Source organism: Pteropus alecto, unplaced genomic scaffold (assembly GCF_000325575.1).
Source record: "Pteropus alecto unplaced genomic scaffold, ASM32557v1 scaffold44, whole genome shotgun sequence".
Classification (NCBI taxonomy): domain Eukaryota; kingdom Metazoa; phylum Chordata; class Mammalia; order Chiroptera; family Pteropodidae; genus Pteropus; species Pteropus alecto.
This window is the reverse complement of record NW_006436812.1, coordinates 4,860,460-4,875,579: the sequence shown is the minus strand read 5'-3', so window position 1 is coordinate 4,875,579 and position 15,120 is coordinate 4,860,460. Positions and strand designations below refer to the sequence as shown.

Here is a 15,120-nt window from a genome sequence, read left to right as displayed (position 1 = left end):
CCCACCTCCTGTCTCATCCTGCATCTCAGTTCACTGAGCTCCACCCCAGAGGCCTCATCCCTCACAAACTCAGAGGGCTTTGGTTGTACTCCAGACCAAGAACCATGCCTGGACGCACTGTTCCTGCAGAAGTTTCTTTTATTGGATTCTGATTCAGGATCCCAACTTGGATACCCAGTGCCATCAGCCCACCACCAGCCAGAAGGCCTCAGCAGGGTGACCCATGCCCCATCCCTGGACCCAGGAGCACTTATGATTTTGTGCTATTTATGGTTGTGCAGTGACATTCCCTGTTAGAGGATAATCCCACCTAAAACCAATGCCCTTGATGCCAAGGAGCTGATACTGGCCAAAGATTCCCGAGAGCACCTTGCCAGGCTGGTCGGGGTAGACGACAAAGCTGGAGCCATCTTCTTTCCCAAATGAAGCCCAGCGGTTGGCATCAGTGTATATGATCAGGTACCGGAGGTAAACCTTGTGTGAGCCATATATGGCTACAATGTGTTCACCTGGCAACAGGATGAATTCCTGGGTCTGTCCACCTGAGACACCATATCTTTCGTTCCAGGAGGATCCATATCTCACCTGGATACTGGGAGAAAGGGGGAGCTTTGAACACTCTAGATCCAGGGTGACTCATCAGTCCCCAGATCCTCTATCCCCCGCACCACCCCTCCTTGCCACTGGCAAGGAGAGCAGCCCCGTCACTGCAGTATAAGTTCCTGAGCACATGGCTTTGGGTTCTTGAGACATGCTGGTCTCAAGCCCCTGCTCTATCACTTTCTAGCTCTGTGGTCTTGGGCTTATTACTCAGCCTCTCTGGGCCTCAGTTCCTTCAACTGCAAAGTAGGGGTGATTGTTGGGAGCAGGCACTGAGATAATCCACAAGGATTATCTTTGCACAGTGCCCAGTCACCATGGCCCTCAGGTGGTGCCAGCTGCCATCATTGCTCAGAGTAGGGAGCTGTTTCCTGGCTAAGCTTCAGCTTTCTGAGCCTGAATCACTCCAACTAGATCAAGCGGCAGGCCTGAGAAGCAGGTGAAATCCCACACTCACCTGGGGAGTTCCGCTAGCTCCACTGGTCCTAGGGTTATCTGTCTTTCCTCCCACCTTGGTACCTATCCTAGAGCCTCCTCCTCTGCCTCGCCCTGCACATACTCTGTCCCCTTTGGTGCTGGCTGCTTTGCCCTATTTCTGCTCCCAGGCCCCCAGGACCCCTTAAGTGCAGGGCAAAGATTTGCCCTAGGTGTTGAGCAAGAACACCACCCCAACATTAGGGGACCAGCTCTGGTCTTTCTGCCTCTACACACTTCTGGCAACTTGTGTTCAATTAGTAGTCTACTGACCCTCACTTCCTTTCCTCTTTGACCTTAACCTTTCCCTTGATTTTCCCACCAGTCATTCTCATATTCAGAGGCCATTTTTAGTTGCGTCGAGTTTGGGTTGAAAGGAGAAAATAGAGAGAAACAGCATCTACTCCTTTTTTTTTAGATCAACCCAGGAAGCAATGTCTGGACTTGCAAGTAGAGACAGAAAGAGGTGGGGTTGATGTGCAGTAGAGGAGGTGGCTGAAGAAAAGAGACAGATAGAAAGGTGGTGGCTGGTGGCTCCATGATTCTAAAAACTCACTGGCCTCAAAGAGTCATCAGTAGCCTAGTGAAGACGTTGGAAAAGAGGTGCTAAGCCACCCTCCCTAAGTTCCTGAGACCGAGGAATGAATTGGGACACAATGATAGGGCTTCGTGTCCCGCTTTCTACTCACCTCTTAAATATGCCCAAAAGACCTATAGACACCCGAATCCCAGTTATTTCATTTTCATAATCTGTAGAGGTACTGAAATACTCGCCTCCTCCAGTCCCATACATCTCTAGATGGACAAAAGAACCAGGTTGGGGAGAGGAAGAAAAAAACACAGTAAAACATAGTTTATCTTTGCTCAGAACTGGACGCAGCCCCTCCAGGCAGATAGGATGTCCTGAAACTGGAGTTAATCTGTGACAAAGGTTGGGCCTAGAGCCCTGGTGTCCTTGTCGGAGGAGGTAAGGGTAACCACCAGGGAGCTGACTGGGCTGGAGGGAGGCAGACCCAGCCAGACTTACGCTGTGTCCAGCAGGTGGTGCTCCACAGGAGGGTGAGGGTCAGCCACAGCAGCATGGCTTCTGGCTGGTGAGTCCTAAGGCTCCTGGTGGGAAGGGTAGGTCACTCAAGTCTCAGAGAGGGTCCCTGCCGGACCTCACCAGGCCCCATCCATGCGAGCGGAGCACTGCCTTACCTGGCCAGCGAAGTCTTGTCACCTAGTCCTGGCACTGGGAAGTCTTGCACCCGGATGCCCTCCACCTAGCTTTTTATACACTCCCAGGCCATACGGGCCCCTGTCCAGAAGGAAGGAGCAGGGGCCACCAGGGAGACAGGAAGGAGCTGGTCGGTGGGGGCTCTTCCCGGGGGAATCCCCAGAGCCATCCTGGGGGAGGCTCCCGGACACACTGTGTTTGTTATTTTGGCCCCAGAGCCTATACAAACAAAATGGGACCGTGACAGGAATTTCACTGTCGCCTCTGGGTCTCTCTCCCAGCACTAGAACTAGTTCTTCACTTCAGAGGTGGGGGGATATTTGCTGAGAGCCCTTCTCAGGTTGGCCAGACAGGTTTCAACCCTACAGCGGGCTGTAGGTCTGATGTCCGCAGAAGGTCATGGGGCCCAGAGACCTCATTTAGGTCTGGGCAGAGCCCAGTGTCCCATGGGCTTTCAGAAGCCCAGGTCAAGCTTCCCGCTAATCCTCAGTGAGTTGGAGTGAATGATCCAGTTCTGTGTGTCTGGTATGAGATGGAAGAGATACCCCAGGCGCTGGCCTTCCAGGCTCTGTCACTTGGAAGATGTCTGTGACCTTTCCTCTGTGCCAGGTCTGGGAATAACTGGGGATGAACCAATCTTAATGGGCTGTGGGATGACCAATAGCAAAGATGGCATGGGGCAGGAGGCACAGGGAGTTGGGGACAAGCGAGTCTTTAGGCCAGACCTTCCAAGAGCAACTGGGAGCAGGCTGAGGGGTCAGATTTTATTTGAGAGGTAACAAGGTGCTTCTCTAGGGTTCTGGGGATCCTGCTGGTATGGCAAGTCCAGGCTTTCTGTGAGGGGCTAGAGCTAAGGCTGTCTGCAGGGCCTCCCCAACCTTTGGGAAGATCCACGGGGTCACAGTCATCAAGATAGGGGCTGATTGTGGGTGTGGGTGCTGGAGCCAGATAAGGCCCAAATCCTTCTTCCTTGCTTGCTAGTCATGCAATTTGGGGAGCTTATGTCACTTCTGTGTGTCTCAATTGTTTCATCTGATATATGTGGATAACGGTAGAATCTACTCACTGGGAGTTATGAGAATTCAACAAAATGCTTCTCTTGAACGCCAAAGACTTTATACCTTGTAGGCAGTTATACAAGGGTTTTTTTTTGTTTTGTTTTGTCCTTTGAAATCACAGATTAGAAACAATAAGAGTTGTCTATCTAGAGGTGACCCATTACGTAAATGATGGTGTCATCCACACAGCGGAATACTACACAGGTATGAAGAAGGAATGGAACACTCTTGCTGCACTGACATATTGCCCGAGGACACAGGCCAGTGGAGACTCAAGGGTTTAGAATGTCGCCATTTGGTCATAAGAAAAAAGAGTACAGAGAATGGCCTTGTGTACACAGACTTGCTCTGGGAGTGCTGGCTCAACAGGACTGGAAACAGTGGTTTCATCAGGATGGCAGTTCTGGGAAGACTGGGGGATAGGGTGGTGGTCCTGTTTAACTGGCACTTCCAAGTACTGAGGGCTACATCAGGCACCTAGGGACACCGAATCCAGCCCTCTGCCTGTTTCTGCACAGCCTGTGAACTAAGAACAATTTTTACATTTTTTAAAATAGTTAGGAAAAGTTAAAAAAAAATAGTATTTTGTGACACATGAACATTCTATAAAATTCCGGTGCCCTCAACCATAAATAGTTTCCCCGCACACAGCCCCGCCCACTCATTTGCGTATCATCTGGGGCTGTTTTCAACTACAGGCAGAGCTTAGTCCTTGCGACAGAGACTTTAAATCCTAGAACACCTAAATCGTGTACTCTGGCCCTTCACCCACAATGTCAACAGACCCCTGATGATCCGAGTCGCTGGACCAGTCACAGCACTGTCCATGGTGCTGGCCACAAGGGGCTGGGAAGCAGCGAGGGGGATTCCATTTGAAAACCACAATGGAGAGGCGCTCTATCCTGAAAACTGCGCCCTTTCCTCTGGCCCTGCACCGGTCTGCCTGGAAATGCTCCTTGGGGCTCAGACCCCTCACCCCCAGGCCCCAGGAACCTCCTGCTGAGAAGAGGTGGAAGAGGCCTCGGACCTCACAAGCACAGCTCAGAAGCCCAGAGGCTGCACAAAGGGGCTTGTGTTTCTGTCCTAGCCTAGCCTAAGGTCACTTTTGTGAGTTTTGCTGCCAATTCAGGTGTCCTTCCAGCTCCAGGCTGGCAGGATTTGGCTCTCAGAGAAGGGTGGGCCCAGACTCCAGGAAGCACTACCTGGGGTGGGAGGTGGAGGGAGAGACAGTTTCTGGCAAAGAGGGGAGGAAGGAACTTGCCCGAAAGCACTCACGAAGCACATTCTCATAGATACGTGAGCATGGATGTAACGGATGTGCACACAAACACACACGCGCACTCACGAATGCACCCTCAAACACACTTGCCTCCTCCCCCATGCACAGAAGCTTGCACACTCCTTGCACACACGTGCATATACTTGTGTCCACCTGCATCAGAAGGCCCTGATCTGGGAGGAGGAGACCTGCCTCCTTGTCCATCCTGGCCCGGTGCTGGCCCTGAGCCCAAGGGAGACTCAACACAGGCTCTTTGTACCTCAGGATCAGGGCTCTCCAATGGGATTTACTGAACATTTACAAGGCCATAATCCCCTCCTTGGATGTGTACCAGTTCTCACTCTGCCAGGAGCCCTGGACAATGGGGCTTTCTCCCAGCAGAGGCAGTGTCTGGCCTGGCTGGCTTGTTTTTCAGGGGTGGGTGGGTTAGGGTTGGCACCCCTGGTTTTCCTGCCTTCTGGGTGTGGGCTTGGGCAGCCTTAGGCACGGTAGACAAGAGGGGCTCCATCCGCTTCCCACTCAGCTGGCTGGGCCTCCCTGCCACCCTATTCGAGAAGCCTCTAGCTCCCCCGCCCCTTGGAGGCTGGAACCTGTGTCTCTGGCTTGGGTTTCCAGGGTAAGCCTGGCCTGGCTGAGATTCCTGGGACAAAGTGGGGGAGGTGACTCCTCCATGTGGACTCATCTGATTCCGGGGGCCCCAGAAATCAGAGGGAAGAGCCTGCTGCATGGGGGAAGGGGAATGTTTGTGGCCTTTGCTTGCTTTTGTGGCTTGTCCTTGAGTGTCTGCTGCCAGGCAGGAGGCCCAACCTAAGGGGAGCAATTTGTCTTTGCATTTCTGAAACTCAAGGCTCTCCCACTCATTTACTCACTCACTCATTCTTTATTGGATAGCATGCTCTAAGCTATGCATTTATCTCTACTTTTCCCCAGAGAAACTCAATATTTTTCTTGGAAAACCAGGACACCCAACCACACATTTTGTCTAACCTTTTATGTAATTCAAATTGCTTTAGGGCAAGAGTTGAAAATATGTCAAATTGAGGGAGGTGGGAGATCCAGGTTCCAATTCCCCCAAGGCTGCCCTGGCAAGTGTATTTGTTACCTGGTATATTAGCTTGGGCTGTTGTAACAAATACAGTAGACTGGAGGGCTTAACCAAGAGACTATATCCAACCTGAAGTTCCCCAGAAACCTTATCCCTAGCCTTGCCGAGGCCCCTGTCACCATTAACTCAGCCCCATCTGCCTCTCTCCTTTGAGAGACTCCGCCACATCTCTGAGGCCCAGCATTCTTTGGGAATTATTATTTTTGTAAATATCTCATTGTTGTTTTCTAGAGTTTAGAGGTGTCCTGGAGAAGCAGGCATATGGGTCCAGACCTCCATCCTGACCCACACCCTAGCCATCCTTCCATCTACCTTCCTTGAACCTGCCCTTCCAAATGGATTTTTGGAACAATGTTCAAATGAAACTATGGTTATTTCCAGGTGATGGGATTTAGGACATTTTTCTACTTTTTTCTTCGTTTCTTTTTTGTATCATTTCAATTTTTTACAAGACTATCGATTTTACAAAAACAAAGTGATCACTCCTTTAAAAACTGAGATGCATTTTTTAACTTACAAGTTCACAAAGGAAATAAAAGTGGAAGCCCTCAGTGTCAGGAACACTTTGGGAAATGGGTCCCTCTTCCTTTGCTGAGGGAGTGTACTTGGGATCATGGTTTAAAACCCTTAAGAACATGAAGCCCATTTAACTAAAGCATCTCACCCATAGATAAGTTATTCTAAGGAATGGTTAGGAAGGTGAGATTTATAAATAAAGATTTACACAAAGCTATTGTTTTTAATGATATTTGTCAACAATTCAAATGTCCAAATCCAGGAGGAGGGTTAAAAGTTTGGTTCTGGTGATTTTCAAAATTTTTCTCTTACACTCCTTTCTAACAAGGATGCATTAATTTTATAATCATTGTAAAGCTGTTTTTACTTTGCAGTGAAGTCTGTTTCAGAAATGACAGAACCATTTCTCCAGCTATCTTAAACAAGTCTCCAGGGCAGTGGCACGATCAGACTGAGAAAGATGGGGAGTGTGCAAATTCTTCCAGTCATGATCCACTGCTCATATTAAAAGGAAAACAAGCCTCGTTGGTAGGCAGATGATCTGGATACATAGCTTTGCACCTGGCCACAAACCCAGAAGGAGAGAATCCTCCTGGAGGTGGAGAGAAAGGGAGACACCAGTGAAGAACTCTGGATAGAGTCTGCTCAGCCTGGTGACTGAGAATGGAGTCGCTAGGAAAAGAGAGGAAGGGGGCCGGGGTCGTCGCGACATCGACTGGAAATAAGCATTGTTTCAGTCACCTTAAGTTACTTGCATTTTCACGTACGTGCTTTATTTAAGTAAACATCCAATCCTCATTGGAAGTTTCCAGGGTAATCCTGGACTTTGTGCCATCTCCTAACCTGGACCACTTGGGAGGCACGGTCTCAGCTCACCAGCGCCCACTTGTGTTGGATGGGGAACACGGCAGGGACAGGAGCTGAAAGGAATGCGACTTTACTAAAGAAGAATTCACCTGAGAAGATGGAGGATGTATGGAGGTCTCAGCTTGGCACTAGAGACCATGGGGCAGCATCTCACAAGTCCCTTATGAAATTCTCCCCAAATCAGAGTTCCATTGTTAAGTAAGTTTGAGGAATGTTGCCCAGTATATTTCCTTTTACAGATTCCTGATGCATTTTAGCATATCAAAGTCATTAAAAAGTCCCGCAACAAATAAATCAATTTAACTTTCCTAAAAGTCTGTGAGCATAGAATCCCTTTACAAATAAAGTCCACTAACATCTCTTGGAAATAACGTTTCATTGAAACAACTGCCGAAGAGGAGCCATAGGTAAGGAGGAAGGCTGGGCCATCCCAGGATCAGTCTGGTCATCTTGACTCAGTTCTCATGCTGGGGCCTCAGGAGTTTGAGGCTTTCCTCTTCTCAAAGTCCTGCCAGTTAGTCTCGGATGACGATGATAATAATGATGGTAGCAGCTAGCATATGTGTAGTGCTTACTCTATGCCGGTATGCTTCTAAGCACTTGATGTATTAACTAATTTCATTCTCACAACAGTCTATAGGGTAGGTACAATATTTTAGATGTGAAAAATGGAGTTACGCTCTCATTTGTTGCTGGTGGGACCACAAAAAGATATAGTTTGAGACACATATAAATCCCAATAACGCCCACAGGGCCACCCACAGGGTCTTTTGATGGCCTAAGAGGGGCTGTTTCTTCAGATAAGAGAAGGTGTCCCTACAGGATAAAAGGATAACTCACCTGTCTCTAAGGGCCTCCAGAGGCAGACAATGAGGGGGATCAGATGTGAAGGTAGGAAGGACAGGGTGGGGTAGGGACAGCAGGATTGCTGGCTGCAGCCTCCTTCTCCTTCAGTGGAGCACAGCCTCAGGGTCCAGGGGATCCCGCCTGCAGCAGGAGGCAGCTGAGCCAAGGGCAAAGCTGTTCTCATTCTCTTTGTACCAGGTGGTGACTCATTTTTTTGGCTCTGTCCCCAGGTGCCCCTCAGTGTTAATTTGGGATTTCTTCCCAGGGCCAGAGGGAGCGCTGTCCCAAACTGTAGAGCAGACTGAGAGAGGCTGTTCCCCCAGGTGTATAGGAGACCCCACACACACACTAGGAGGGTTAGGAGAGATGAGGCCTTCAGAAGCTATACAGATTTTGTCCAGGAAACCCTGTGGGGAGAGAACCAGTCTCTCCTCTGCTCAGCAGAGGGGCCGGAGGGCTCACCCACCCAGGGCATCTCCCCTCTTCTGGTTGGGCCCAGCCCTGGGGCCAGTGTGCCCCAGGCACCCAGAAAAAAGGGCAAGATATAAATATTTCTTGGTCTTGTTCATTTATTTGTTGACTGGATGTTGTCCCAATGAGGAGGTGGTGTTCTTGAGGGCAGGCCCAGGTCTGTCTGGGTTACTCATGAATCACCAGTTCCAGGAAGAGATTGCACCTCCCCACCCCACCCTACCCCCACCCCCACAGTAGAGCCTGTGTTGGGCCTAGAGCTCCGAAGTTTGGGTCTTGTGTCCTCTCAGGGCCTGGGTGGGCCTTCAGCTGTCCTCTTCTCCTGTGCCCACTCCCCTACCATGTCTTGGATGTTGTTACCTAATGCAGCCACCAGGCTGGGCCTGTCTTCCTGGTGTTGACTCAGGTGCTCCTGCGCCGAGCCCCTGCTGGCTCCGCAGGCTTCCAGCCAAGGGCCAGGTCCCAGCGCCAGTCTCTAGGAAGGGACCAGCGCAGGGCTCTCATCCCCTCCTGGATACTCAATGTTCCCGAAGGCTGGGCCTGAGCAAATGGAGCTGGTGATATGACTGGACCCTTTTGCCCATCTCCCAGAACCACCCTCCTCCCTCCTGCTTCTCATCTTGGGGACTGATTCAGGCCCCATGGGGAGCTTCCCTGTTTCCCCAGGACATTGAGAATCTCTAACACGGGCCTCCCTCCCCAGCCAGCTGGGGTGAGTATGGTCACCCGGGACATCTGCCCTAGTCAGATTTCTATTCTGACACACCAGGGAGATGTACAGTCAGGTGGATGCCACTAGGGGGCTTCCTCTCCCCACCTTCTCCTGTCCTTAGTTGCCCTCTGAACCTCAATCCCTCTCCTACTTCTGCCTCATCTTAGGTCCCTGGTGCCTGGCAGATCTGATGGGATGGACCTCGCTCTCCAGGTCAGGGCTGGTGAGCCTGGCTATTTCATGGCTAGAGGCTGTTTTATTTTGGATCTCGAGGTTGTTGCCTAGTCCTGACTCCTTCACCCCCAGTGTTTTGGGTTTTTCTTTTTTTTAGATGACTGCTACATATTTCTACCATTCTGAAATTTCTTATTTATTCTATTTCTTAAATCCATTCCATTTCACAGCCTGAAGCCTGCTGACTTCCTGTTCTGGTTGCTTTCTGGTCCTGCCACACTGTCACCTTTGAATTTCTTTTCAGGTCCCACTCGATAGATTCCGCTGTTTTTATATTATACATCTTCCTTTTCTGAGTTTTCACCCTGGACTTGCAGGAATGTAGGGTCACGTAACACATTATTTTCCTAATGCTGCTATAACAAATTATCACACACTTAATGGTCTAAAACAACATAAGTTTATTGCCTTACAGTTTGTAGGCCTGAATTCTGACAAGTACCTCAATTGAACTAAAATCAAGGTGTCAGCAGGGCTAAATTCCTTTCTGGAGGCTCTAGAGCAGCGGTCCCCAACCTTTTTGGCACTAGGGACTGGTTCTCCTAAGAGAATATAATGCCTAATGATCTAGATGGAGCTGAAGCAGTGATGCTAGCGCTGGGGAGTGGCTGCAAATACAGATGAAGCTTTGCTCACTCACACGCTGCTCACCTCCTGCTGTGCAGCCCGGTTCCTGATAGACCACAGACCAGTACTAATTTGAGGTCCAGGTGTTGGGGACCCTTGCTCTAGAGGAGAATCCATTACCTCACCTTTTCCAGCTTCTAGAGGTCACTCACAGTCCTTGGCTTGTGGCCTTTCCTTTGTCTTCAAAGCCAGCAACCATGGGTGGACATGATGGCTCATGTTCTTCTCATATCACATCACTCTGACTTCCTCTTCTGATTCCTTCTTCTAATTTTAAGGACTCTTGTGATTACACTGTGCCCACCTGGATAATCCAGGAAAATCCCCCCATCTCATGTCTATAAGTTAATCACATCTGCAGAATCTTGTAGGGGTCAGGAGAGACATGCCCACACCCAGCTTCCTTATCTTCCAGGGGCGTGATGCAGATGGCCTCAACTCTGAGGGGCTCTGTTGGGTTCAGGCTGACTGCAGGAGTGGGGTGGTCTACAGCAGGGGGAGGACCAGCAGCAGCAGCAGCCAGGGGTCTGGCCTGTGAATGTGTCTGTGGGTCACCAGCAACCAGATTCAGTTGAAGTGCTGACTGACGTTGATGTGGACACCGGGCCGGTGGTTTCTCAGGAAGCCCCAGAAGGATTGTGCCTCAGTTGCCCACAACAGTAACCTCCTCGTTCAGGCAAATATCATCAGGTTCTTCCTTCCCTGCCTCAGTTTCCTCACTCCTCGTTGGGGCTTCTTGGTATCACCTCCCAAATAAAATACTCACACCCCAGTCCTGGTCCCAGGTTGGTCTTTGGAGGACCAGAGTAAGACCAGGAGCACCTGTGTGATGGGGACACCGTCATGAGAACTGGGTGTTCAGGGATTTTTCCTCCACAGTATCCCCATTCCAGTCTTCCTAGCCTCCAGGTACCCTGATGCTACTAATGTCCTTCCATAAATTATCTTCTGATTGAACTAACCTGAGAGGGTTCTGCTGTTTGCAACCTAAACCTGTATAGTGCAGATGGGTGGAGAAAGATTTAAGAGTTAAGGAGTGGTCTTGGGGCGGACGGGACACGGGTGATCATGAGGGTGTTCAGGAAGTCACCTGAGTCCACAGAATGCTCTGCAAGGCATCAGCTCAAGCATGCAAATGTGTTTTTATTAGAAATGGGACAGAAGAGGACCTGGGCCTGACACAATAGATGGTCCTGACTCTCAGGGCCTCTGTTGAGCTCAGGGTGACGGCAGGAATGGGGCAGTCCAGAGCAGGGGGAGGGGCAGCAGCAGAAGCCAGGAGTCTGGCCTGTGAATGTCGCTGTGAGCCATCAGCGTCCGGATCCATTTGAAGTGCCTACTGACGTTGGTGTAGACACCAGGCCGGTTGGGCCTTCCACAGCCTATTCCCCAGCTCACGACTCCAACCTGATACCACCGCCCTTTCTTTTCGCAGGCCAAGGGTCCACCTGAGTCACCCTGGGGAGCAGCATGGGTGAGCTCGGCCTGGGATGGGGCAGGAGGGGTTTGCAGGAAGGCTGGGAGAGCAGAAGGGGCTATGAAGCTAGGCAAACCGGTTGCAAATCCTACTTCTCCCCCTAGCAGCAATCAAGCCTCAGTTTCTGCATCTGCGAAGGGGGACAATAGTCTCTACCATCAGATCCCAGATTACCATGAGGACCAAATAAGGCACAGGGATACAGGTGGCTCTCAGGCCTTAGGATGGGGTGATGGGAGGCTAGGACCCAAAAGGTCCTAGTTGGGGTCAGGAGGGACACTCACGAAGCAGGCATCTTTGCCACCTTGTGCATTGCCAGCACAAACCATGTCTCCCCAGATGTCATGGCGGAAAGAAGGCTGTGAGTAGAGGTAGTTACAGATGGTGGTGTTTATCATGCCGACCTGCACTTCCTGGAGGATGTAGGGAGACGGCAGTTCTGCATGGGAGTTGAGGGGACAGAGAAAAATGGCATCCTGAGCCTCTCCTCTGCCATCTCGTTGGGAGGTCCCCTGGACACCCACAGTGCCTTGATAAGTTTTCTGCTCCAGCCTAGCACCCAGCACATCATGGATGATGCGCAATATCACAGAAGGACCCAATGGCTGGACTGGTTATTACAACTCCTCCCTGAGACTTGGTTTCCCTTAGTTCCCCATGCAGATGACAGCCTCTGCCCGAGCCAGGGGGGCGGGGAGACCTTAGCCCGCATGGGGGAGGGGTTAATGCAGCTGAGATGTTATAGGATTAATACAATCCAGCTATAGCACCCATGTGCCTGAGCAGGTGGGACAGCCCATGGGGCTTGCTCTCCTCATGTATTTGGGCAATCCCAGGACCTGAGCCAAGAGATTTCCTACATGCTCTTGGGCTCCTGCAGCACCCCCCAAATGCAGCACAATCATAACCCACTTTCAAGTAAGGAAAGGTATCAGAGGACGGTCCTCCTCCAGCAAAGCATCTGGGGAAATGAACCCAGGTTTGTCCAATTCCTAAGTCCAGGCTCAGATCACCACCTTATCCTGCAGAAGTTAGTGACCATATTAACACTAAAAGCTGACATGTTAGTAGAGCCTCCTGTTTGCCAGGCACTCTGCTAAGACCTATGCATGAATGCTTTTAAAACCTCAGGGATTTTAAACCCTACGAGGTGGGAACTGTTATTATCACAGTGTACAGGTAAGGAAGTTGAGGCACAGTTAGATGAAGTGTTTGCCCAAGTCTGCTAGCTAGCACATGGCAGAGCTAAAGTTTACATCAGGAAGGGTATTCCAGAGGTCACCTACCACCTGTGAGAATGACTGTGGAGCCTGGCTGGATGTGACCACTTGTCAGTCTTGGGCCAAAAAGGGAAGGAACAGAGTCTGCCTGGCTGGGTCCCCTGGCTCACACTCATGCAGCCCTTTGGGCCTAGGGAGGTCTACAGCAGAGGCACTTTATCCAGCCCCTTCTAGGGGAAAGGAAAGGACCCCAGAGTGGATAGATAAAGAAGGTATGGAGGAGCCAGAGTGAGGAGGCTATGCAGCTGGGGGTGGGGTGACCACCATGCTGAAGCCTTTCTGACATGGCCACCCCCACCCCTCTAATACCCCTGCAGGCTGGGAGTGCAACCTGGGCCAAGTGGCCTCTCTTTCACCTCTGGCTTCTGGATCTCTGTCTTTGAGGAGGGGGACTGAGTGTGGGTTTGGAAAGTTCTGACCTTTCTGAACAGGAAAGAAAAGAAAAGCAGGTGGGGAAAGAATGCTGAGCAGGCCAAAGTAGGGGCCCAGCTATACACAGCCCAGGGTGGGGGCTGGTGCAGCTGGAACACGGGGTGGAGGATCATGCCCCTGTTTCCCAGCCCCAGACCTGCCACTTGTCCCCAGCCTCACCCTGATTTTCTTCAATGTCCCCCCAGCCGGTCACCCAGCAGTCAGTCCGGTTCTGGAAGTCGTCAGAAGAGTCCAGAACACAGATGGGCTTGATGTACTTATTGTAGGTGACAGAGGAGGTCAGCTTCAGCAGAGCAATGTCATAGGCTGAAGCCCCAAGATACATGGGGCTCAGAATGATCTCCTCCACCTGGTAACGGTTGTAATAGGCGTCCAGGTTCCAGATAGATGGCTTGGCAGTCAGCTCACCAAACTGGACTGTCCACTCATAGGGGTTATTGTTCCTGGCAGGGAGGAGAGAGCAGTCAGGGGTCCTTAGTGGAGGGTGGGCCACGTGAGCACACCTGTGGCCCACTCCCTGAGTGGAGACTGCCCAGGATGCTACTAGGGCTCATCCTGGACACCATAAGCTTTGATCTTCTTACAGGACAAAGCATCGGGTGTAGAAATGGTGAGAGCCCAGAGAGGCTGAAGCAAAAGCCCCAGAACCTGGAGATGGGGATGGGGATGGGGATGGGACAGGAGGGTGCCTCCCCGCCCCCCCCATGGTCTGATCTGGCTCAACCTGCCTGTCACATCCTAAAAAAAAACCCCAAAAACAAAAAAACGAATGAGCATCTAGATGCACAGGCGCCAAAAAGAGACACTCGGCAGGGTGCAGTCAAAGCAGTTTCAGGGGCCACTGGCTCCACAGGCCAGGCTCTGTGCCCAGCGCTCACTCACCTCAGCTCATTCCCCCCGCCTGTGGTCCACCTCCCCTGCGAGGTGGGATGAGGAAGGCTGGTGGCGCCATTCAGGGAGAAGAGAACAGAAAAGAGAAAAAGAAAAGAACGAGACACAAATGTGCACGGGAATGTTCTGGAAGACCTTTCTGGAAAACACTGAACAGGGTTCCCTGCAGGGGCACCATCAGGAACTCGCACGGGTGTGACCAGCTGCAGCAGGAGTCTTGAGGCTCAGGAGAACAGGAGGGTCACAAGCGTGTACGACGCGCGCGCGTGGTGCAGACCCAGGGAACCGGGCAGCGCGCCGCTGCCCCCAGTTCCCAGACTCACTTTTCAAAGCAGTGCGCAGCCGAGAGCACCCAGCGACGGTTGAGCAGGCTCCCTCCGCAGATGTGGGAACCCCATAGGCGCAGGCTGCCCTGCCACGGCCAGCGCCCGAGCTCCGCATTCTTTCCACCCACCACACGCGTCGGGACAGACCGTTGGCCACATGGCCCTGGGATAGACAGAGGAGACACACAGGTGAGATCCAAGAGACAGGCCCACCTGCCCGCCCTGGCCCACCCGGGTGCGAGAAGAGAAGTGGCTCCCTGGGAAACTGCGCGCATCCTGGGGTCATGCAACCGAGGGAGAAGGGAATGCTGGGGACCCTCCCCACGTGGTCCACAGACTCCCGTCCCTCCCCCCTGGGGCCCATCAGTTACATGTGAGCAATGATGAGTTCTGGAAACCTGGGGTGAGAGACATGAAAAGATGAGGCACCCTGTGCACTCCGGCCCAGGTGCCCTGCATAGAAAAGCGCGCGTCCTGGACACCTTACCTGGAAACAGCAGGTCCTCATCCGGCAAGCCTGGGGGGAGGTGAGAAGGTGAGCTCCCCTCGGTCTCCATGCGCCCCATCCTACCCCCATCACCCCGAGGTCGGCCGGCAGCTCCGGCCTGAGCTCACCCTGCATCTCCAGTTCAGCTCGCACCAACAGCTGCGCCAGCAGCAGCACCCCGACGCAAGGGCCCATGGCCTGCCTTCCAGACACTTGACT

The 15,120-nt window shown here is 51.8% G+C and overlaps 2 protein-coding genes across 2 annotated transcripts; both read right to left on the bottom strand.

The window, feature by feature from the left end:
• Positions 1-267: 267 nt before the first annotated feature.
• Positions 268-2,694, bottom strand: ZG16B (zymogen granule protein 16B). Its single transcript, XM_006914190.1, has 4 exons — positions 2,660-2,694; positions 2,102-2,184; positions 1,764-1,869; positions 268-592 (listed from the first exon to the last, which is right to left on the bottom strand). Exons 1-4 carry the CDS (start codon positions 2,692-2,694, stop codon positions 268-270), a joined length of 549 nt encoding a protein of 182 aa, XP_006914252.1.
• Positions 2,695-11,226: 8,532 nt separating this feature from the next.
• LOC102896281 (testisin) lies at positions 11,227-15,096 on the bottom strand. The gene is made up of 6 exons (XM_006914189.1): positions 15,030-15,096; positions 14,902-14,931; positions 14,412-14,577; positions 13,357-13,640; positions 11,770-11,924; positions 11,227-11,466 (listed from the first exon to the last, which is right to left on the bottom strand). The coding sequence occupies exons 1-6, from the start codon at positions 15,094-15,096 to the stop codon at positions 11,227-11,229; spliced, it is 942 nt and encodes a 313-aa protein (XP_006914251.1).
• Between the last annotated feature and the right edge of the window lie 24 nt (positions 15,097-15,120).